Consider the following 23,516-nt stretch of genomic DNA (forward strand, 5'->3'; position numbering starts at 1 on the left):
ATTGGATTTGGCAAGGCTTACGGCCAACAGACTCCAATTGCCTATTAATGTTTTAGGCCAAACAGCCTCCAAATGTTTTGCATAACACCTGTGTGAAGTGTTTATTTTAAGGGGTTGATTAAAGATGTGACTAGGGAGATGCCAGCCCAATGATTTAGGAGAAGCTGTGGACGTGGAAGGAAAGCAGGTGACCAGAAAAGTGACATTCAAAGCTTTTTGATATTCAATTAGTGTCCTTCCATAAAATACATTTAAGTTAATAAACATTAAGTTTGTATTCTGCGAGGAGAGCCTTGCCAGTCAAACTAAAATGGCATATTCTTATATTTGTAAAGATCACTGTGCTTTTCCCTTTGTAAGAGATTTTCATTTCTGAACTGTAGACAAAGACAACTCAACACTATAGTTTTCAGTATGCATTTTTTACAAAACAATAAACTCTTCATCTCCATAATATTCCATTTTTAATTTGATATTTGTTGTTTCTTTTGATTTAACTTGCTTTGAGCATACTTCAATGAAAAAATGATACAATTGCATTAGATTTCATCACTGCAAAATTGCAAAGGCTTTTATCATGGCGGATTTAACATGACCCACTCACATTTAAACACGGTCCTAGTATGACACATCTGTGTCACATTATTTAATTTCTATTTTATTGAATTATGTAAAATGATTAATAATTCAAAAGAGAATGTAATGTGGTTCACTGTTTAACCATTGTAAAATGTCATATAAGGACACATTAGTATTTAAAAGCACAAATGGATACATAGAAAAATAAAAAAGTTGTATGTGTCTGAGTTTCTAGAAAGTATCTAAGAAAGTCAGACATCGCTGTTTTGAAATTACTAGCCTTGACAACTAAAGTCCCTGGTTTAATCATGATGCCGACATCTATTCTAAAAGCAGGAAATGCATTTATGCTTAATTGTTAGACTTTGAACTTTTCATTTGCTTGTTTGCATTAGAGAATGCTAGAGGTGTAACAATGTATCGTGCCACAATATATCACAATACAAAAATGCCACGATGTGTATCATGGGTAGTGACAATATGTATTGTGTAGTTCACCCAAAATGAAAATTACTGTGAGAAATTCAAGTTTGCAGAGTGTCAGTATTATATTAAAGGTGCCCTAGAACTTCTTTTTTACAAGATGTAATATAAGTCTAAGGTGTCCCCTGAATGTGTCTGTGAAGTTTCAGCTCAAAATACCCCATAGATTTTTTTTTATTCATTTTTTTAACTGCCTATTTTGGGGCATCATTAACTATGCACCGACATATAGGTTGCGGCCCCTTTAATTCTCGTGCTCCCCCTCCCCCGGAGCTCACGCTTGCCTTGAACAGCATAAACACAGTTTACACAGCTAATATAACCCTCAAAATGGATCTTTACAAGATGTTCGTCATGCATGCTGCTTGCATACATCGGATCATGTAAGTATAGTATTTATTTGGATGTATTACATTTGATTCTGAATGAGTTTGAGGCTATGCTGCGTGGCTAAAGCTAACATTACACACTGTTGGAGAAATTTATAAAGAATGAAGTTGTGTTTATGCATTATACAGACTGCAAGTGTTTAAAAATGAAAATAGCGACGGCTCTCGTCTCCGTGAATACAGTAATAACCGATGGTAACTTTAACCACATTTAACAGTACATTAGCAACATGCTAACAAAACAATTAGAAAGACAATTCACAAATATCACTAAAAATATCATGTTATCATGGATCATGTCAGTTATTATCGCTCCATCTGCCATTTTTCGCTATTGTTCTTGCTTGCTTACCTAGTCTGATGATTCAGCTGTGCACATCCAGACGTTCTGCCCTTGTCTAATGGCTTGATCATGGGCTGGCATATGCAAATATTGGAGGCGTACGTAACAGTCGGTGTTATGTTGAGATTCGCCTGTTCTTCGGAGGTCTTTTAAACAAATGAGATTTATATAAGAAGGAGGAAACAATGGAGTTTGAAACTCAGTGTATGTCATTTCCATGTACTGAACTCTTGTTATTCAACTATGCCAATATAAATTCAATATTTAATTCTAGGGCACCTTTAAACTACTATATAATGTTGAATATAATGTATAATAATGCAATTGGGGAATATTTGTGGGTCAGCAACTGTTGTTGCCAAAATGTCTTGTGTAACCAGTAAAAAGTGGCTTCAGAATCATGAATATTTTTATTCTGGTGTCACCATTGTCCTGTGCATTGGGTTGCCAGCACCAAGTCCAAGCCTATTCATTTCCACTCCCAGTGTAATACCAAATTTAGCATTTTAATCAACAGTACATTTTTTGTTAACTTTTTATGTCTTGCAGTATCGCAATAATATCGTATCGTGAGTTCAATTTCATGATATGTATCGAATTGTGACATGAGGGTACGTTACACCTCTAGAAAATGCTAATGAAATATTCATACATTTAATTACACGTTATATAATATGACATGATTTTTTCATGACACAAGCTAATTTAGATATTTGTGAAAACATTTTAAGAAATCATTCTTATTATTTTTGAAAATAATAAATATATCAGGCCTTCACCACTGTACATTAAAAACTGTAATCACTGTGACATTTGCTCTATAATAAACATATCTGTTTTCCCATCCCAACCACATCATCTCTTATTTATGATAACTGTCATTTGCTGATTTTCCCAGTTTTCCTCTTGTAAACTTTTGTAGAATCTCTTGTATGCAAAAACAACAAGTTTTCCATTTTTAAGAACATTTTAGGCCTGTTAAATTTCTGCTTAGTGAAAAGATTCTATCATTCTGTCTTTGTGTCGGATCTTTTTAAAACCTGGACAGACATTCCACAGCACATTGTAGTGACATCACTGAAAAGAAAGGGTGTGAAATACCAACGTCACTCTATGCAATTTCTACATTACAGATCGTTCAAAACATGAATCCCTCTCAATCCTAATCAAAGCTGAATAATGCACAAGTATATTATCTGGATCACTAATTAAGAGCACTAACTGCCATGTTCTATTCTATTTCCAACAATATATTTTGTGTTATAGGGGTAGAATAAATTTAATAATAAAAAATGAATTTACTAATCAACAACTCAATTTACAGATGAAACACTTAAATCTACTTCTGCTAAAAGAACTAATAACACCGTTATTTATGCCTCATGAGGTAGCTGAGTGTTCAAGGCGATGAACTGCTAAACCGTTAATGTCTGTTCCCATGGGACTGCATCCCTAGTTGTTAGGAAATGGAGTTGTCAGACGTTTAAAATGCTTTTAAGGATGTCAAAAATCACAGGCTATAATCACCCTGCAGTTAGCTGTCTCTAAATTGCTCTGGTTGTAAATTTTACACTGAACCATTATGATGGGCTAAAATCCATTCCAAAAAGAAGAAAATAAATACACTGCACATCATGTGAGTACTGCACAACCATGCCTGCAAACAGTGATGCTGATTAAAAATTCAGTTTTTGTAGATTTAGAATTGAACGCCTATCTTAATTTGTTCAGTCAGCTTGAAGAAGAATATCTAGTCTAGGATTTTCAACGTATAGAATTTCAGCTGTAAGAAATTATGCCTCAGTATTTCCACAGGTAAAATATAAATGCCTCACAGGCAGACGGTTAGCACCAGCTCAGGGAATGTTGAACATACTCTCAAATTAAATTCTTTGGTGTCAATGAGTGGCACGTGATGGTAACCCATTAGCCCTTTTAGGTACACATATCGATGGGATTATGAATGCAACCCACACAAGGTTGAGTGTGTGGGTGCGCACAATGGTTGATAAGGATGTTGCACTTAAATTCTACTTTGATTCATATGGAATCCTATGCATTAAAGTATAGGCATTTTTGAGATTGTATAATCTAAACTTGTACCCTTGTAAATATATGCAATTTGCACTTCATTTAACACTCTCTTTGAGAAAGAACTGAGCTGTGCAATGAGTGCATAGACCATTAATACATTTCTCGGCTGAGAGTTTTGGTTATTTAAAGCTAAGAATATAATTTGAATAACCATGTTTTTTTTTTTAAAGTCTGAAGTCAGTCTTGTGGTATGTTTTGTTATGCAATGCTTTGATCTGATTTTCTCAGAAAAGAAAGGATTTCTAGGAGAACATAGAGTATGCTGGAAGCTGGAACAGCAAGGATAGAGATATTCAGGAATGGTCATCTGTCTGCTGAATGCGATTGAGTTGATATTAACTAAATACAACATATTCCTTTCTTTTAGCTATTACAACTCTCATCCAAAGCTTCTGCAGACTAAGGTTCTATATAACTTATGCACCTTTTGAGATGGTAAACTACCATATTCTCCCCTGAACTGAGCCTCACAACAACTGCAATTTGCTAATTTGAGTCTTACCTCACAGGCAGCATTAACTTTCCCCCTAGAGGACGGTTGTCCAAATCACATCAAATAACCAATGTGGTGCCTCATGGTTCAGCTCTTGGTCCCCTTCTTTTTTATATACATGACTACCCCAATCATGAAGGCGCATGGCTTCTACAGTCACTGCAATCCAGACAATATGCTGCTTGATATTGTAAACTAGTAATTGTTATATTAATTTAATTTCATAAACAAACACTCCGGTTTGTAGCACCACTTCATGCACTTTGTTATCCTTCTAGTTATTTGCCTATAGCGGTTATTGTAAGTCTTGCACATTCACAGATAATAGCTCGTATGTGTCCACCCCACTTTTCAGATCATTCTTACCCCCAATTTCTATGTAATGAACTAAAAACTTTTAGTTTATTTTGTCGAATGCAAATGGAACTGAGGACTTTCATTGCATGCAAACCGAGAGACCTGTCCTATCCTTGCAGCTGTATCTTTTCATTATTTACACTCGAAATGATAATGCCACCTATATATGCACAGCTGCGCCATCTGCATTTCAACATTTGTGTCTCAAAAAAATGGAAAGGGAAGTATTTTACATTGGTACAATTATTGTATTCATTAGAACTGGCAATGATCCATGATCAGGCCACTGATACAATCTGGCTGACCCCCAAACCTCTTGAGAGCACAGTTAATAATACTCCATCCAAAAAGCAACCTCAAGGACTGATTTATTAATCCCAGTCATTTCCATGTAATTAGTTTTCTTCCTGAATCTTTCTCATTGCTTGAAGAGTTTAGATAAAGTTATGCTAAAAATGAAAGATTAATGTTTTGTGTTATTGCTAGAACAATTTTAACATTTATCCTATTTAACTTTAAACATGTGTCCCATTATGATTTCCATTCCACAAAAAGGTATTTTGAAAAAAAAAATGCACTTAAAGCATGGGATGCATTTGCACCAAACAGAAGAATAAATCTGGGTTGTTCAGCAGCTGGTAACACATGTTCTTGTTTAGGTTGTTTAGCCCTCCAGCCTTTAGAGCTGCACAAGACACAACAAACAAAAATCTGACTGAGGCTGAAAGATTATGACAGATTATAATTTATTAAAGTATCGACTCTTTGAAAAGACAACAGATAGAAGATGTTTACAATGTTGGAATAAAAGGGAACACTCTGTTGTAATATAGACATAGAAACCTTAAACTTTAGACAAAAAGGAAGGGAAAAAATAGAAACTATTCCCACTCTTTGCCCAAAAAAAAAAAAAAAAGGTGTGCAAAATTTAATACAATAGTACATTTGTAAAATGTTGTAATATATTTGTTTCCTTCCATTTAATTTATTACAAATTTCTTCAAATTTCTTCAATTTTCCACTCGATTTTTTTAATCTGTAATGAAATTAAAACTGGTCAAAAAGTGCAATGAATCACTGCAGGTAACTTTGGCACCACTTTAATTTTACAAAAAAAAAAAAAAAAAAAATTAAAAAAATAAAAAATAAGGCAGTAATTAAACTTACTTTTCTGTTTTAGAGGGTTCACAGTGAAAAGATAAAACTGAGCTTATTAAGGGAAAGTGTCACTGAGATCTACCAGTCTGATGAAAGGGAGCTGTCTGAGTCTTTCCAGAATGTTGCCTAATGATTCAGTAATCGACATTTCCTGAAAGCGTAACTGTCCCTTAAATCATTGACCCGGTATAACACCATTATGAACATTCATCAAAACCTTATAACTTACAAATGAGGTCTCTGTGCCATGTTGAATGAAGCAATATTTCACGTGTTCATTTAAAATACATGCATAAAGAATAGCAAGTAACACATCTGGGACAAACAGGCTCTCAAATCTGGATTAAAAAACGACTTTATCTGCAAATGAAGCTATGAAGGGAAGTGTAATGATAGCTGGTTATTCTGCGTTCCTTAATTCTAGCAGTACATGTATAGGCTATAAAAGACATAAAGAGATGCAAACAATTTTGTCTCGTGTCTGTGAACGAGGCAAACCTATAGGCTAGGCTACTGTACACCTCTGAAAGACGGATGAAACTTTACTCTTGTGGTGGAATGCCTATACACACAATTAAATGCAACAAATTATGTCTCATTCTCGACAGAAAACATACTCTGTGTAGCTTGTCCAGATTTTGTCCTCGTTTGGGTCATTGCTGGAATAAGCGCACGTGCCAGTGGAGCTGCACGCGACCATATGGAAGCCAAACTCTGACAGTTTGTCAAACGCCTGCTCGAGAAAATTATATTTCAGATAATAGCGTGATGTGTACCTCTCCGGAGGTCGGTCCGGGTCTCTGCTCTCGTTCAAAGTGTCTCCAAACACCTCCTTAGCCAGAGAAGTCTTCCCGCACACCGTGATCCTCGCGACCCGCCTGAATTTGGCGTCTGTTTGTATGTCTCTTCCGATTGTATACGAGCCCCGGTAACCGACTGTGATGTAGCCCGACTTTTTGGACTCCAGGGAAGGAGAATGAGCGGTGCTGGGGACGGACAGCGTGCGCGAGGTGTCGGGTCCGACCAACGGGGTCGCGCTCGCGCTCAGCTCCTCCGAGTCACTCTGACAGATCTCATCGGTGATGGAGTTGTCTTTACTCATTTTGGGACTCAAGACCTTGGACAGGTCCCGCAGCTGAAAAAACTCAGCCTCCCGCTGTAATCTGCTCTTTTCCGGAAAATAGTCAGGCAAAACCAGATGTAGGTCCCGTAGGTAGTCTAAAATGTAGCGAAAAAGAAAGCCGTCCCTGTCGAGAAAAAAACGACCTTTGCTGTCCCGTGCCAGTTCTGTCGGTTTTTTCTTACTAAACATGTTCCACAGGAGAGAATCCGGTACGGCTATTAAAGTCGTATGCCGTGTCACATACACTTGTCCACCAACATTTAGTTCAATAATGTCAGAAAACGGGGACGCGGAATCCGCGCCGTTTGATATTCCACACTCAGGATCTGCCAAAGCCATCACGCCTCTTCAACTAAAGATGCCAGTTATGTGTGCAATGGATTTCCCAAAGACTCCAGATAAGGGCAGATGTTTGTTTAAATAGGTTGCGCTGTGGAAGGGGAGGGGAGAGAAGACGGCTGAGGTTAACGCTTTATTGGCAAAATGGGACCAACTGGTGTCGTGCCTCCTGCTGTCAGTGATGGAGATGCCAAACTGACTAGTTGATGTCTCTTATCAAAAGGCAACAAAATGTTTAAGAGATATGAACTTAAACTTAAATGTAGATAATAACATGGGGAAAATCAAAGGGATATGGCTAAAAACATCTCCTCACACACAAATGGTCTTATAATTAGTGTAACTTAGGCTACATATTCTTCTATGCCCTTCAAGATGAAGGAGTAGTAGTGGCATCTAGTGGTAGAAAGTCGAAATTATGGGACTCGATCTTCTCCACAAACTGTAGAAGAAAATGGTCAGCGCACAGGAATGCATTTGCCAAGGTTTTCTGTGTGGTTGTTGTTAACCTGTTTTATGCAGCTGTTGGACTCTTTTTTTCATGTTTTGCTTATGTGGTTGTTAGTATGTTTTGAGGGCTTGCTTTTAAGCAGTCAGGTTAGGGTCCCTCACACGGTTTGCAGCTTAAAGGATTATTCTACTTTCAAATAAAATTTTCCTGATAATTTACTCACCCCCATGTCATCCATACGGTGGCCCAGTAGTGCACAACACAACGAAATTAAAAAAGCAAACATATGTTCACAATACAACGAAATAAAGCCACAACACAACGGAATAAAACCACAACACAACGGAATCAAGCCACAACACAACGAAATAAAGCCACAACACAACGAAATAAAGCCTCAACACAACAGAATAAAGCTTGATTCCGTTGTGTTGTGGCTCGATTTCGTTGTATTGTGAACTTATGTTTGCTTTTTTAATTTCGTTGTGTTGTGCACTACTGGGTTGTGTTGTGGCTTTATTGCGTTGTGTTGTGACTTTATTCTGTTGTGTTGAGGCTTTATTCTGTTGTGTTGTGGCTTTATTCCGTTGTGTTGTGGCTTTATTCCGTTGTGTTGTGGCTTTATTCTGTTGTGTTGTGGCTTTATTCTGTTGTGTTGTGGCTTTATTCCGTTGTGTTGTGGCTTTATTCCGTTGTGTTGTGGCTTTATTCCGTTGTGTTGTGGCTTTATTCCGTTGTGTTGTGGCTTTATTCCGTTGTGTTGTGGCTTTATTCCGTTGTGTTGTGGCTTTATTCCGTTGTGTTGTGGCTTGATTTCGTTGTGTTGAGGCTTTATTCCGTTGTGTTGTGGCTTTATTCCGTTGTGTTGTGGCTTGATTTCGTTGTGTTGTGGCTTTATTCCGTTGTGTTGTGGCTTTATTCTGTTGTGTTGAGGCTTTATTCCGTTGTGTTGTGGCTTTATTCCGTTGTGTTGTGGCTTTATTCCGTTGTGTTGTGGCTTTATTCTGTTGTGTTGTGGCTTTATTCTGTTGTGTTGTGGCTTTATTCCGTTGTGTTGTGGCTTTATTCCGTTGTGTTGTGGCTTTATTCCGTTGTGTTGTGGCTTTATTCCGTTGTGTTGTGGCTTTATTCCGTTGTGTTGTGGCTTTATTCCGTTGTGTTGTGGCTTGATTTCGTTGTGTTGAGGCTTTATTCCGTTGTGTTGTGGCTTTATTCCGTTGTGTTGTGGCTTGATTTCGTTGTGTTGTGGCTTTATTCCGTTGTGTTGTGGCTTTATTCTGTTGTGTTGTGGCTTTATTCTGTTGTGTTGAGGCTTTATTCCGTTGTGTTGTGGCTTTATTCCGTTGTGTTGTGGCTTTATTCCGTTGTGTTGTGGCTTTATTCCGTTGTGTTGTGGCTTGATTTCGTTGTGTTGTGGCTTTATTCCGTTGTGTTGTGGCTTTATTCTGTTGTGTTGTGGCTTTATTCTGTTGTGTTGAGGCTTTATTCTGTTGTGTTGTGGCTTTATTCCGTTGTGTTGTGGCTTTATTCCGTTGTGTTGTGGCTTTATTCCATTGTGTTGTGGCTTGATTTCGTTGTGTTGTGGCTTTATTCCGTTGTGTTGTGGCTTTATTCTGTTGTGTTGTGGCTTTATTCTGTTGTGTTGAGGCTTTATTCTGTTGTGTTGTGGCTTTATTCCGTTGTGTTGTGGCTTTATTCTGTTGTGTTGAGGCTTTATTTCGTTGTGTTGAGGCTTTATTCCGTTGTGTTGTGGCTTGATTCCGTTGTGTTGTGGCTCGATTTCATTGTGTTGCGAACTTATGTTTGCTTTTTTAATTTCGTTGTGTTGTGCACTACTGGATATTCATGTCTTTCTTTCGTCAGTTGAAAAGAAATTGAGGTTTTTGATGAAAACATTCCAGGATTATTCTCCTTATAGTGGACTTCAATGGCCTCTAGATGGTTGAAGGTCAAAATTACAGTTTCAGTGCAGCTTCAAAGGGCTGTACTGGCGCCGTGTTCGTTCTGTAAGTAGAATAGGGTAGGCGTAGGACATACAGCGTAAGCTTTTTGAAGAATACGGAAAGCGGAAGCACGTGCAAGGCGATCATTTGTGTTTATAAAGCATATACAGTTGTATTTTTTTCAAAAATGACCGATCATTTCGCTAGATAAGACCCTTATTCCTTGTCTGGTATCGTTTAAAGCCCTTTGAAGCTGCACTGAAACTGTAATTTTGACCTTCAACCGTCTGGAGGCCACTGAAGTCCACTATAAGGAGAATAATCTTGGAATGTTTTCATCAAAAACCTTAATTTCTCTTCGACTGAAGAAAGGATGGATGTTCTTGGATGACATGGGGGTGAGTAAATTATAATTTTATTTGAAAATGTTATTTGAAAGTGGACTAATCCTTTAACGTGCTGTGAGGGCTTGTGTGCGTCAGTGTGATGCTGAGAGCTAAGCCACTAGTGCTTCACAACTACTATCAATGGAAGCAACTGTTCAAGAAGAATGTAGAAACACAGAATGGTTTAATATGAATAAAGGTGTATATCAATATAAAACGGTCCAGTCCTTGATTCTGATTGGTCAGTAGCTGTGTTTTATTTACTATGAGTGCTTCACCCAACAGTTCTGTGTATCACTACACAACACCCTTAGCAACCACTCTTAGCAATGTAAACCAGTTATGAATAGACTGTTCAATGAATAGATTGAATAGAAAGATTTTAGAAAAGGAAACTATGTGTGTAGAAATCATCATGAGCAGTCCATAATGACATGAGATGAATTAAAAAATGTAAGCTCATTAAATAACCTTCTACTGATAACCTTCTATCAGTGTTACTGGATCAGCATCTGATACTATAGACCAAAACATTCTTTTGAATATACAGTGCTTAACAAATTTATTAGGTTTATTAGGTTTGTGCCACAGCTTGCCCTAAAGTATTGGTAATTACCAAAATCATTTTTATGTTTCTGTAATGGCTAATCCACCAGTATATTTAGCTCTTTAGTCACAGAAGTGTTTCTAATGCTAAAATATAATTATTGTTGGGATTTAATGGATTCTAAGATAGATTGCTCAAAGTTTCATCAAAAGCACGTCTTTGGGAACAACTAAACTATTTGGAAGTCAGTAAGAACAGAGACCACATGGAAAAGTACATAAAAACAATGCCAGCAAAAAAGCATGCTGTTATCAAATTTTTATTAAAAATAAAAAATGTAATATTTTTGGTTATTATGCGTGAATAAAGACTATTTATGTTTTAAACAAGTTTTTGGCAGATTCCTAAAATATTTGTGTTTTGTCTTTATTATGACAGGTGGTCTAATACATTTGTTAAGCACTATATACATATATATATATATATATTGCTTAACAAATTTATTAGATCACCTGTCATAATAAATCTGTGTGTATGAAGTGGTGTCTGTTAAAGCCAGCATTATATTAACTGCTCTGTATTAGTGGTTCATGAGTGAGTCTTTGAATGAATCTTTGTTGAATGAATCTTTTAAGCAAATAATTCTTGCACTGACTCATATCTTTTGTTCACTGAAGTCTCTTCTTTTTTGAAGTGCTTCTGTGGCTTTTCCTGCCTCCACAGACTGACTTCAGCACAAGTCGTTTGCATTGGACTGCTGCCTGTGAAGGAGCATTTCATTTGTCGTGAATCTAGTAAACAAATCTGTGTTTGCAGTCTGAATTTAACCCATTTTTGTGAATGAATATACATATGCACATTTATATTGTTGTTTTTATCCTTTCCGTGTCTTTTTCTAGCATTGTAAATGTCCAGTAGCTGACCAAATAAAGCAAAAGCAACAGATCAGCTTGCTGTGTAATTCTGTTTTTAACCTGTCATGATTTTGTATTTGCAGACACCAAGGACAAAAACTTGAGGTTGTGAACAAAAATCATTGTGTGGCTGAAACAAATAAAGCAAAGACACATTGATTTGTCAAGGTTTATATAATCTTCAGTCATTAATGACATTTGACTGATCACTTGGTTTAGTTTTTTCTCCTATCATAAAAAAGAAATCAGCAAATAGGCCTAATTTTTATTCATTTATTTTAAAGCATGAAAGTATTTGCCTTGTTTACTGTTTTATGTTTGTTAAGTTGCAAATCAATATATACTTATTGTCTGCATCCACTAATCTTATCTTATTTTTTTTTTCCGGTGGAAGGAAGGCTTTTATTGAAGTTTACTTCATGAAAGTTGCATTGATACATATTTTTGGCTTTAATATTTGTATTGTGTGGTAACCGTTTTATAAAAGCTCTGTTTCGCACCCTTCAGCCGTGACTTATTCATGATACAGCACAGCCTCTCGTACCTTATTGCTTTATATATATATATATATATATATATATATATATATATATATATACATATACATATATATATATATATATATATATATATATATATATATATATATATATATATATATATATATATATATATATATATATATATATATATATATATGTATATATATATATATATATATATATGCATACATACATATACATTTACTCTATTTTACTCCAAATACTGAAGGCTTTTAAAGCAAATATAATGAATGTATCTACAGTAGGTTTCAGTGTTTACAGTGATTCTCAATCCCACCAACTGCACATTTTGCACAGGTCCTTTATTTGACACCCAATTCAGTTCATGTCATGTCATGAGTACTTTATTAATGAGCTAATGAGCTCAATTCATGCACAACAATGGGAAAATACACATTTACTGAACCAGAATGATGCTAAAGCATCAAGACATTTGAACTGTTCTATAAATCATTCGTAAGGCAGTCAATGAATAAATTCAAAAATGAAATCTTGTCATTGAAAACTGTCCTGTTAATATTGATGACATTAACGGCTGGAAATTTAATACTGTATATGAAAATTAACCATTATGATAGGGTATATTTCTTTCACTTTAGAAGGGTCACACTCATGCCATGTGACATTATGAGGAACCAGTGACTGACAGAACACAGTCTCAGAGACTACAACACAATTGCAAAAAGAAATTCCAGATTTCACAAATGATGGAGATGCACACTTACTGTGGATACAAAAGTTCATGAAATATGGGGTCATATCATGTGATTTCATGACTATCTTCTGTTTTCAATTTCACGAAAGCACGCTAATTCTATAAAATGATTTAAGTTTTAACCTATAAAAAGATAATATTTTTCTATGTGTGGACACATCTAATGGCTGTTAATATGCCAGACAATTTCTGGAGTATTGTATAATTTAATTACTATTTTATTACAAAAAAAATATTACTTATATTAATATTGTTTTTTTTTAGTATTACTAAATATTTTGTGGAAATACATTATAAAATCAAAACATACAATGTTTGAACTGATTTCATCCCATAAGGTAGTCACAAATTGTGAAACAATGCACTTCACATTATTGTGGTTAAGCAACCTTGGAAAGTTGGCGGTTGGTTTAGCTTATTGGAACATTGGTATATAAGGCAAAATTTACCACGCTGAACTCACAGTAGGTTTCATTCCTCACACTATGATCAGAAAGGTACTAAGGTTCTAATAATTTACTTCATTCAGTTCTGATTTGCAGATAAAATAATGTTAGATAATTCATCCAGCGTTTATTTTGATGTTTTATCTTTTCTTTCCTCAGGGTGTTACTGAGAGTTTTGGGGCAGCAGTCTCCTGTCTGAGCACATCTCATCTGACAGATGAAGTGATTAGGAGGAGTAAGCGAATGATACTGGACACGCTGGGAGTGGGATTGCTTGGAACCAGTACTCCAGTCTTTAACACAGTCCTTCAGAGCAGCCAAGTAAGGATGATGTTTGAATAGAGGGATATTGTTTAGATGACCTCCTTTTGTGTCTGACTCTTATGCACATTTCTTTGATCATTTATAAATTAGAAGCAGCAAGCACTGGAAAACAGCAAGGTCTGGGGAAGACCAGGATTATCTGTTCCACCTCAGTATGCTGCCTTTGTTAATGGTGTTGCAGTAGGTCAATTTAAATACTCGCATTCAGTACTCCGGTAAATACATGTACTTGTGATGAAATCAGTCATTTCTGCATAATCAAGGAAGTCCTGCTAAAGCATGTATGTATTCTCTCATATGGGTGCTTGATAATGGGATATGTTCCTGTGCTATTAGGTGCACTCTATGGACTTTGATGACACTTGGCATCCAGCCACTCACCCCTCTGGTGCTGTGTTGCCGGCTCTCCTAGCGCTGGCTGAAACACTGCCTGCTAAACCCTCTGGCCTGGAGCTGTTGCTGGCTTTCAATGTAGGCATAGAGGTTCAGGGGAGACTCCTGAGGTTTTCTAAAGAGGCTCACAACATTCCCAGAAGGTAAACATATTTTGTACAATTATGTACTGTTTAAATGAAATGTATGATAAAAATAAATCAAATAAATTCTGGACCCCATTTGTACAGCTATAACCGTGTTATTTTGTCTTTCAAATAGAAATAGTAATCATTTTAAATTTGAGTAAATGGCTGAAACTTTATGATATGCGGAATATCAAAGTAATTAAGTATTGCATTCAGAGCTGAACGTAGCATGCAAGTGGCAATCTATCTCTCTCTCTCTCTCTATATATATATATATATGAGACAGAAAAACAACAAAATTGCCAATAATCAAAACATACTGAATTTCAATAGCACTGTATAATAACTCTCATTAATAAATCATTAAATATTCTGTAATGCTTAACAGTTAAGTTATGGCGAGACACTGCAGGTGAATAGGGTGAATATATATAATATTCAGAATATATATCATAATTCAGAAAATACTGTGAAGTCAGAAAAAAAAACAATTCTTTGAAATAAAATGTATATAATCTGGAAAATTATATATGATCAAATCCCTCTGTAAAAACCTTCAGAATATAGATAGGAATAAAACTGTAATGTTTGGTGTATGTACATGCTTCTAAAGTGGAAATATATGGAGAAAAAAAAATGATTTTGAGGAAATGGCCATTAAAAATATGTATTGTAATTGAAATCTATAGACACAAATAGATAATGTGCCCCCACCCCAAAAAATGCTTAAAGGTGGATTTTAATTGTTTTCTTACCACTAGTCTGAAAAACAAACACTTAATTAAAAGCCAAAAAGCCCATAATCTCAAAATTGAAAAAATAGCGTTTTAGCCTGTAGTGTCTTTATATAAATATATATAAAGGTGTGGACAGTCATATATATATATATATATATATATATATATAGAGAGAGAGAGAGAGAGAGAGAGAGAGAGAAATCTGCAAATGTACTTATGTTCAAAGCTGAATTTTCAGCATCATTACTCCAGTCTTCAGTGTCACATAATCCCTCAGAAATCATTCTAATATGCTGATTTGTTGATAACATTTCTTCTTATCAATGTTGAAAATAGTTGTGCTGCTTAATATTTTTGTGGAAACTATGATTCATTTTTTTCAGAATTTTTCAGAAAGTTCACAAGAACAGCATTTATTTGAAATAGAAATCTTTTGCAACATTATAATTTATAAATGTCACAAAAAAAGAAAAAAATCTTGCTGACCCCAAACTTGAATAGTTGTGTACATTTCAAATTATTTGAACGTACATCAACTAATTATCAATTAGGTATATTTAATGAAATAACACTTTAATGGGCTTTATTCATAAAATGCGAGCAGAACAATATGACAATATGAACAATGTGACTGTCCACACCTTTACTGTTTGATAAAGATTTTTTTTATTTATTAGATGGTTATTCTGATTTCTGTGACCCTCTCAGGTTTCACCCACCTGCAGTCGTTGGGGTCATGGGCAGCGCGGCTGCTTCGGCTAAACTTTTGGGTCTCCCGGCAGCCCAGAGCATAGCAGCTCTAGCGATAGCCTGCTCATCTGCTGGAGCTCCCATGGCAAACGCTGCTACTCAAACCAAACCTCTTCACATGGGCAATGCTGCCCGCGGGGGTCTGGAGGCCTCCCAGCTCGCTCTCCACGGCCTTGAGGGTAATACACAGATTCTGGATCTGGAATCAGGATTCGGGGCCTTCTATCCAGATTATGTCCCTCGCCCACTGGCTGAGGTCACCCCTACTTCTCAGTACAGATGGGTGTTAGAAGACCAGAACATCGCACAGAAGCGATTTCCCGCACACCTCGGCATGCACTGGGTGGCGGACGCAGCAATAGAAGCAAGGGCGAAGTTTCTGGATAAATACCCAAATGCAAATCTCAGTCAAATTAAGAAGATCACATTGAGAGTGCCCTCATCCAGATATGTAGACTGCCCTTTTCCGGTTAGCGAACACCAGGCCAGACACTCCTTCCAGTTCAACTGCTGTACAGCACTGCTTGATGGTCAGGTCACGGTTGAATCCTTCAGCAAAAGCCAGATGAACAGGAGTGCCCTAAAAGAGATGCTTCTGAAAGTAGAGTTGGAAAACCCACAAGACAATCATTCAAGCTTTGAAAAGATGTATTGCGAAATTGCTGTGGAGACAACACGGGGGGAAATGTTCACAGCACGCTGCAACACTTTTTACGGTCACTGGAGGAAACCACTGAGTCATGAGGATCTGGTGAAGAAGTTCAAGGCTAATGCTTCGACTGTGCTGACCGCTGATGTCATGGAGGGTATTATTTACACTGTAGACCGTCTGGACACAAACCAAGACTGCTCAATGCTTTGGTCATACATGCACTTTAATAAGCACAGGATGCACAGAGATGAGCGCCGCTTCTCAGCTTTGGCTTGAATTATTGTGTAATGTCACTTGCGTTATTCAGGCTTATAGAAAGTATAAAAGACCTGCCTTATTCAAACCCGTCATGACTTTCCATATTCTCACTTTGGTGGATTTGTCACCAGTTCTGAAGTAGTTGTAGCAAACTTTTGATGGCAAATAAGATAAATGTGTAAATTCTGAGAAGGTAAAAGTTAAAAGCATGAAAAGCACTGTACTATTTTGATTGAAATATGGCATTTTGTATTCTAACTAAATAGTTACAAGTTATTTACTCACAAAAATACATTTTTACTTTCATTTAGACATTAGCAAGTGTTCATTTTGGACCTTTTCTATATCTTATATATGTATTTTGAGTGTACTGTGGCTAGCCTATTTCTGCAATGTCAGATTTTTTTTTAAAATACACAGCATTAAGTAACAGTGCTCTTTCATCAGATAGTTTTTACCAGAGGGCAGAAAGTTCCTTCCACTTGTCAAAATGAAAGTGAAGAGAGAAATTAATACAGCTTTGTTCATTTTAAGGTTTCACATCATTTTCATCTTTGGATTTTACACCACCATGTTTTCTGTTCTGTATTTTGCTGAAATTACCTGTTGTACTGTATCTTTGTTTATGTAATAGCCACACAAAGTTTGGTAGTGGTAAGATTGTTTTTTAAATGTTTTTGAAAGATTTTAATATACTTTTTAAAATTCAGATATCATTCTAATATGCTGATTTGCTGCTCAAGAAACATTTCTTATGATCTGTGTTGACAAAGGTAGTGCTGCTTGTTATTTTTGTGGAAACCGTAATACATTTTTCGGGATTCTTTCATGAATAAAGATTTCTAAAGAAAGACAGTTTGATTCTCATTTTTCAATTTAATGCATCGTTGCTGCATAAAACTATGAATTTCCAAACTTGTGAACGGCAGTATGACTTTGTGTAATTTTAGAAAATGGAGACGAATTAAAGTTAGAAAAACATCAGCTTAAGTAGATGTTCAGATGCCATCATAAAAGATTTCTCTGATCAATAAAATAAGTCTTGGACTCATTATTCATCTGTAACAAAGTCTAAACTTTATTAATGAGACAATTATATACTTATACATGTCTATTCAGACACTTGTATGTGGAATCGTTATATACAAACATTAGAAAGACAATGTTTTGCAAGAATTCAGGCAAGTTTCAGCACCTCCTGTACCATCACTCCAATTCCATCAAATATTTCATGTAGTGGTGCTTTGCACATGAAAGCACTGGTGGTGACAATCTTATTTTTCTCATCAACATGAGCCTCATTCACATGTTTACAGATGTGCTTGCAGCCAAGCTGAGAAATAGCTTCTGCCGTGTCTGGAACATCTGGATACCTGAAAGCCAAAGATTCAGACAGTATGCCTCAGTCCTGTCTTTTTATACCAATATCAACATTTTCGTCAACGATGTGGCAAACAGTAAAAGACAATTTTATATAAAAATACATGGCTTGGTATAAACAGAACTCTGCCTTTTCTGTGATTTCCGTGTTCCGTTTCTTTGCCGTTCCATCACATTTGCATCATATTTTGCTAAATGGGGACAAAGTATTGATGATACACTACAATTCAAAAGTTTGGGGTCAGTAAGATTTTTGAAATGTTTTGAAAGCAGTCTCTTATACTAAAATAACTTGTATATAACAATAATCTATGTATGTAATAATTTCTTGTTATTATGAATGTTGAAAACAGTTGATACCATGATACATTTTTTGTCAGAATAATTTGATGAATAAAAAGTTCAAAATAAGGTTATTAAAAAAAACTTATTTTTAACTTGATATACTAAAATAAACTGAAATAAAAATGAATAAAAACTATATAGACATTAAATAATAATAAACGATAAAAACACAACAAAATTGCTAATTTACTAAAATTATAAAATAAAAACTCAAATTAAAAATATTAAAACTACAAAAGTATATCAATGATAGTAAAACAGCACTGGTTAAAAAGAACAGCCTTTATTTGAAATAGAAATATTTTATTTTTTAAAACATTATAAATGTAATCAACGTAATGCATCCTTGCTAAATAAAAGTATTAATTTTCTTAAAAAAAATAAAATTAAAAAAAAATCTTTCTGACCTCAAATATTAGAACAGTAGTGTATATGCAAACTGAAGCCATAACTGGGTATTGGCTGCAGTATGCACAAGTTTGCAGAGTTAGGTTGCTAAACCGAAGTTTTAAATTTCTCAAAAATATTGCAAGTCACATCATTTCAACTCAAATAATTTTTTACCTATCATCTTTGTCATGGCCAACAGTAACTTCACAGCCAGGGAAAACCTTCGCTGCCAGCACAGGTGAGATGCAGCATAAGCCAATGGGCTTCTTCTCAGCATGGAAGGCCTGCAGCACAGTTTTAACCTGCTCATCGACCGAGCAGTCTTTGCCCTGGACAGCCCAGCTACACAGGTTCTTGGCTGCTCCAAAGCCACCTGCAAAATAGTTTTAAAATAATGAAAATGAAATGCTGAGCTGAAGAGTGTGTGGAAACTCTTCCAGAAGTAGCCTCAATAAGGGCAGTGCGCTAACCTGGGAAGATGATGGCATCCAGATCCTTTACATCGAGTTGCGAGAGGTCTTGGATATCACCCCGGGCAAGTCTGGCACTCTCCACAAGCACATTTCTCTTTTCCTCTGTTGGAGAGCCTTTCAAGTGATCGACAACATGCATCTGATCAGTGTTGGGTGCAAATATCTTGACCTGTGGGAAGGTTAATCCTGTTACCAAAGTCAACGTGAAAGAACAATGCTTTAAAAAAAAAAAGGCCTCTGGTCTCCTTCCCAACATGCTTTTTTTGTTGTTGTTAACCTTTGAGGCTTGCCATAAAACGGCTATGGTTCTACTTTTTTGTTTCAAAACAGTATTTAAATGTTTCAAACAGCCCTTCAAATTTTTGTATTTGCAGTGATGATCTTCACCGCACCAAATACTTAAAGGGTTAGTTCACCCAAAAATGAAAATAATGTCATTTATTACTCACCCTCATGTCGTTCTACACCTGTAAGACCTTCGTTCATCTTCGGAACACAAATTAAAATATTGTTGATGAAATCAGATGGCTTAGTGAGGCTCTCAAACTCTCAAGATCCATAAAGTTACTCAAAATATATTTAAATCAGTTCATGTGAGTACAGTGGTTCAATCTTAATATTATAAAGCGACAAGAATACTTTTTATGCGCCATGCAATATCTAGTGATGGGCCGATTTCAAAACTGCTCCCTTTATGAATCTTTTGTTTCGAATCAGTGATAGGATCTCCTATCAAACGGCTAAACTGCTGAAATCACGTGACTTTGGCGCTCCGATTCACTGATTCGATTCGTCAAGCTCTGAAGCAGTGTTTTGAAATTGGCCCATATAGATATTTGCACAAAAAGTATTCTTGTCACTTTATAATATTAAGATAGAACCACTGAACTCACATGAACATTTTCAAATATGTTTTTAGTACCTTAATGGACCTTGAAAGTTTGAATGGCATTGCTGTCTATGGAGGCCTCACTGAGCCATCGGATTTCATCAACAATATCTTAATTTGAGTTCCGAAGACAAACAAAGGTCTTACGGGTGTAGAACGACATGAGGGTGAGTAATAAATGACATTTTCAAACTTAAAGGTGCCCTAGAACGTTCTTTCACAAGATGTAATATAAGTCTAAGGTGTCCCCTGAATACCCCATAGATTTTTTTTTAATTAATTTCTTTAACTGCATCATTTGGGGCATCATTAACTATGCACCAATTCAGGCTGCGGCCCCTTTAAATCTTGCGCTCCCTGCCCCCCCGAGCTCTCGACTATAATACAGTGCATAAACAAAGTTCACACAGCTAATATAACCCTCAAATGGATCTTTACAAAATGTTCGTCATGCATGCTGCATGCATGCTTCGGATCATGTGAGTATAGTATTTATTTGGATGTTTACATTTGATTCTGAATGAGTTTGAGGCTATGCTCCGTGGCTAAAGCTAACATTACACACTGTTTTTTTCTTTTTTTTCTCTTTTTTTTTTTCTTTTATTTGAACATGTAAATAAAATAAAAATATATATATACAGACATGCATACATATATAAAATTAAATTAAAATAGCAGCTGAATTTAACTCATATACTTCTCAGCACAATCTTCCAAAATTATTATAGAAATTCCCATGTTCAAAAAGGAGTAGGAAGAAGTTCATAAACTTTTCAAGTCCTACCCCATTTCTCTATTTTTATCCTTTTGTTAAATACAAAACAATTTGATGCTTCTCTTATACATACATCTTTACATACACCATATATCTACCTACCTTATATTCACATAAACCCATGCATTCACATAGATACAGATGCATACATACATGCCTACACACACATTCCCTTTTTTTTCTTTTTTTTTTTTCCATCTATCTATAGCAAATCAAGTAATAACACCTCCATACTAGACTTAACATATAAACCAATGAACCTGTATACACTACTATCACCTCGAGTCCTTTTCATATTCATTTAATATATTCAGTTTAAATAATCTTTTAAAGTTACTCATTGTTGTACATGATTTTATCTCTTCACTGCAGCTGTTCCATACAGTAACTCCTTTGGTTGTGATGCAGTGATATTTAGAATTTGTTCTTATAAATTTCTTTTTAAATACAAATGTTCCTCTTAAGTGATGTTTGCTCTCTCTCATTTGAAACAACCCTTGAATACTATTCGATAGCTGTTGATTATTTATTTTATACATAATTTGTGCAGTTTTAAAATCAACAATATCTCTGAATTTTAGTGCTTTTAATTTAATAAACAGTGGAGTAGTTGGTGCTCTATAGGTGGTTTTATTTACAATTCTTAAGGCTCTCTTTTGAAGGATAAATATTGATTCAGTATTAGTTTTGTAAGTGTTTCCCCATACCTCCAAACAGTAAGTGATGTATGGAAGTATGAAGGAACAATACAACATGTACAATGTTTGTTGATTTAATAGGTAATTGATTTTATACAATATAGCAATTGATTTGGATATTTTAGCCTTGATATAATGTATATGTGGCTTCCAACATAATTTTTCATCAATTATTACTCCCAAAAATTTAAATTCTTTTACTCTTTCTATTTCAATATCATTTATCATAAGCTAACCCTAACCCTAACCCTGTTGGAGAGATTTATAAAGAATGAAGTTGTGTTTATGAATTATACAGACTGCAAGTGTTTAAAAATGAAAATAGCGACGGCTCTCTTGTCTCTGTGAATACAGTAAAAAACGATGGTAAGTTTAACCACATTTAACAGTACATTAGCAACATGCTAACGAAACATTTAGAAAGACAATTTACAAATATCACTAAAAATATCATGTTATCATGGATCATGTAAGTTATTATTGCTCCATCTGCCATTTTTTGCTGTTGTCTTTGCTTGCTTACCTAGTCTGATGATTCAGCTGTGCAGCTCCAGACGTTAATACTGGCTGCCCTTGTCTAATGCATTGAACATGGGCTGGCATATGCAAATATTGGGGGCGTACATATTAATGATCCCGACTGTTACGTAACAGTCGGTTTTATGTTGAGATTCGCCTGTTCTTCGGAGGTCTTTTAAACAAATGAGATTTATATAAGAAGGAGGAAACAATGGTGTTTGAGACTCACTGTATGTAATTTCCATGTACTGAACTCTTGTTATTCAACTATGCCAAAGAAAATTCAATTTTTGATTCTAGGGCACCTTTAAAAAATTTTACGTTAAAACATGCCCTAGATATTGACTGAAAATGCTCTGACTCTTTATTTTTCAGTAACACTTTACAATAAGGTTCCAATAGCTAACATTGGTTAATTCATTATTTAAAATAATCAAAAAATACTTCTAAAGCATTTATTAATATTAGTTAGTTAAGTTCAACATTTACTAATATATTACTAAAATCAAAAGCTGTAATGGTATTATTTAATGTACCTGAGCTAACATGAACAATGATCAGTTGTATTTTTTAACTAACGATAACAAAGAATAATTTCTGTAACAAATGTAGCTATTGCTCATTGTTAATGTTAGTTAGTGCAATAAATAACTAACTAAAGAGACCTTATTGTAAAGTGTTATTGTTCTTTATAATAATTCTTTTGTACTTTACTCTGTTTGAAACATTTGTTTACTTTATACATTTTTGTGTATTGTTTTATTGAATTTAAATGTTCAGAGTTCTTTTTGTTATAAGAAAAAGTTACTAAACCTGTTATAGGATGATAACCTGTCACTTTGCAACTTATTTCAATATCATAATACCGTACACCGTCATAAAAGCTTGTTATGAAAATTTCATACCGTCACATGCTACCACCACCAATAACATTGCACGAAAAAAGACAGCTTGTCTATTCACATCCATTTTTATGGTTGTGCACTTTTCCGTGTTTAAGTAGCCTAAGTGTCGTGATCTAATATAAATAGCACCAACTTGACTAGTCGTGCTCTAGATGGGTTAACTATTTATTGCATTGCTACTGTATTATGTTCTGTTTTGAATGTCTATGCAGAGGAGAACATTAGTGCTGATAGTCGAAGGTTCGCATAAACTTACAGTAGCTTGCTGGCGGCTCAAATGAACCAGAACAGCAGACGCCTCGTGGATTTCACTTCCATCAAACACACCGCAGCCTGCCAACACTACAGCAACACGCTTTCCCATGTCTCTAAACGAAACGAAGTCACTAATTCAGTGAAGATGGCAGTGAACTTGAAAGGTTACGAACTCCTGGTGTTCGTGAATAAAGAGTGCGGTGTTACAGCGCCTCTACCCACTGCGAAAGAGACTAGCGATTTTCAATTCGTAAATCGTTCTTCTGAGTCGGATCTTTTTAATGAATCGGTTTGAACAATCTGAACCATTCGTTCTGAGTAA

General features: G+C 35.5%; 3 protein-coding genes across 4 annotated transcripts in view; 1 reads left to right on the top strand and 2 right to left on the bottom strand.

Annotated features, from left to right (window-relative positions):
- The window catches only part of acod1 (aconitate decarboxylase 1), a 42,157-nt gene extending 24,741 nt beyond the window's left edge, over positions 1-17,416 (top strand). Inside the window, exons 1-5 of one of the 2 annotated variants that reach the window (XM_048194167.1) lie at positions 13,228-13,374; positions 13,483-13,644; positions 13,738-13,827; positions 13,984-14,183; positions 15,614-17,416. In XM_048194167.1, the coding sequence (XP_048050124.1) occupies positions 13,363-13,374; positions 13,483-13,644; positions 13,738-13,827; positions 13,984-14,183; positions 15,614-16,583 (1,434 nt within the window). In that variant the 5' untranslated portion in view covers positions 13,228-13,362 and the 3' untranslated portion in view covers positions 16,584-17,416. Of the gene's footprint in view, positions 1-13,227; positions 13,375-13,482; positions 13,645-13,737; positions 13,828-13,983; positions 14,184-15,613 lie in introns of those variants that run through there. The other variant, XM_048194168.1, reaches the window with a different exon arrangement.
- On the bottom strand, positions 5,467-7,713 carry kctd12.1 (potassium channel tetramerisation domain containing 12.1). The gene has a single exon (XM_048194171.1). The coding sequence runs from the start codon at positions 7,356-7,358 to the stop codon at positions 6,492-6,494; it is 867 nt and encodes a 288-aa protein (XP_048050128.1). The 5' UTR covers positions 7,359-7,713; the 3' UTR covers positions 5,467-6,491.
- Positions 17,417-17,619: 203 nt separating the features above from the next.
- On the bottom strand, positions 17,620-23,444 carry zgc:162944 (uncharacterized protein LOC569993 homolog). The gene is made up of 4 exons (XM_048194173.1): positions 23,196-23,444; positions 19,151-19,322; positions 18,855-19,053; positions 17,620-17,938 (listed from the first exon to the last, which is right to left on the bottom strand). Exons 1-4 carry the CDS (start codon positions 23,301-23,303, stop codon positions 17,743-17,745), a joined length of 675 nt encoding a protein of 224 aa, XP_048050130.1. The 5' UTR covers positions 23,304-23,444; the 3' UTR covers positions 17,620-17,742.
- Positions 23,445-23,516: the final 72 nt, after the last annotated feature.

The sequence above is a fragment of the Megalobrama amblycephala genome, linkage group LG6 (genome assembly GCF_018812025.1).
Source record: "Megalobrama amblycephala isolate DHTTF-2021 linkage group LG6, ASM1881202v1, whole genome shotgun sequence".
NCBI classification, from domain to species: domain Eukaryota; kingdom Metazoa; phylum Chordata; class Actinopteri; order Cypriniformes; family Xenocyprididae; genus Megalobrama; species Megalobrama amblycephala.

Coding starts and splice junctions, on each gene's coding strand:
- zgc:162944 (XM_048194173.1), bottom strand. CDS start 23,303: ATGGGAAAGCGTGTTGCTGTAGTGTTGGCAGGCTGCGGTGTGTTTGAT. Junction 19,323..23,195: donor TGAGCCGCCAGCAAGCTACT/GTAAGTTTATGC, acceptor ACCTTCCCACAG/GTCAAGATATTTGCACCCAA. Junction 17,939..18,854: donor GGCCATGACAAAGATGATAG/GTAAAAAATTAT, acceptor TTTGGCTTTCAG/GTATCCAGATGTTCCAGACA.
- kctd12.1 (XM_048194171.1), bottom strand. CDS start 7,358: ATGGCTTTGGCAGATCCTGAGTGTGGAATATCAAACGGCGCGGATTCC.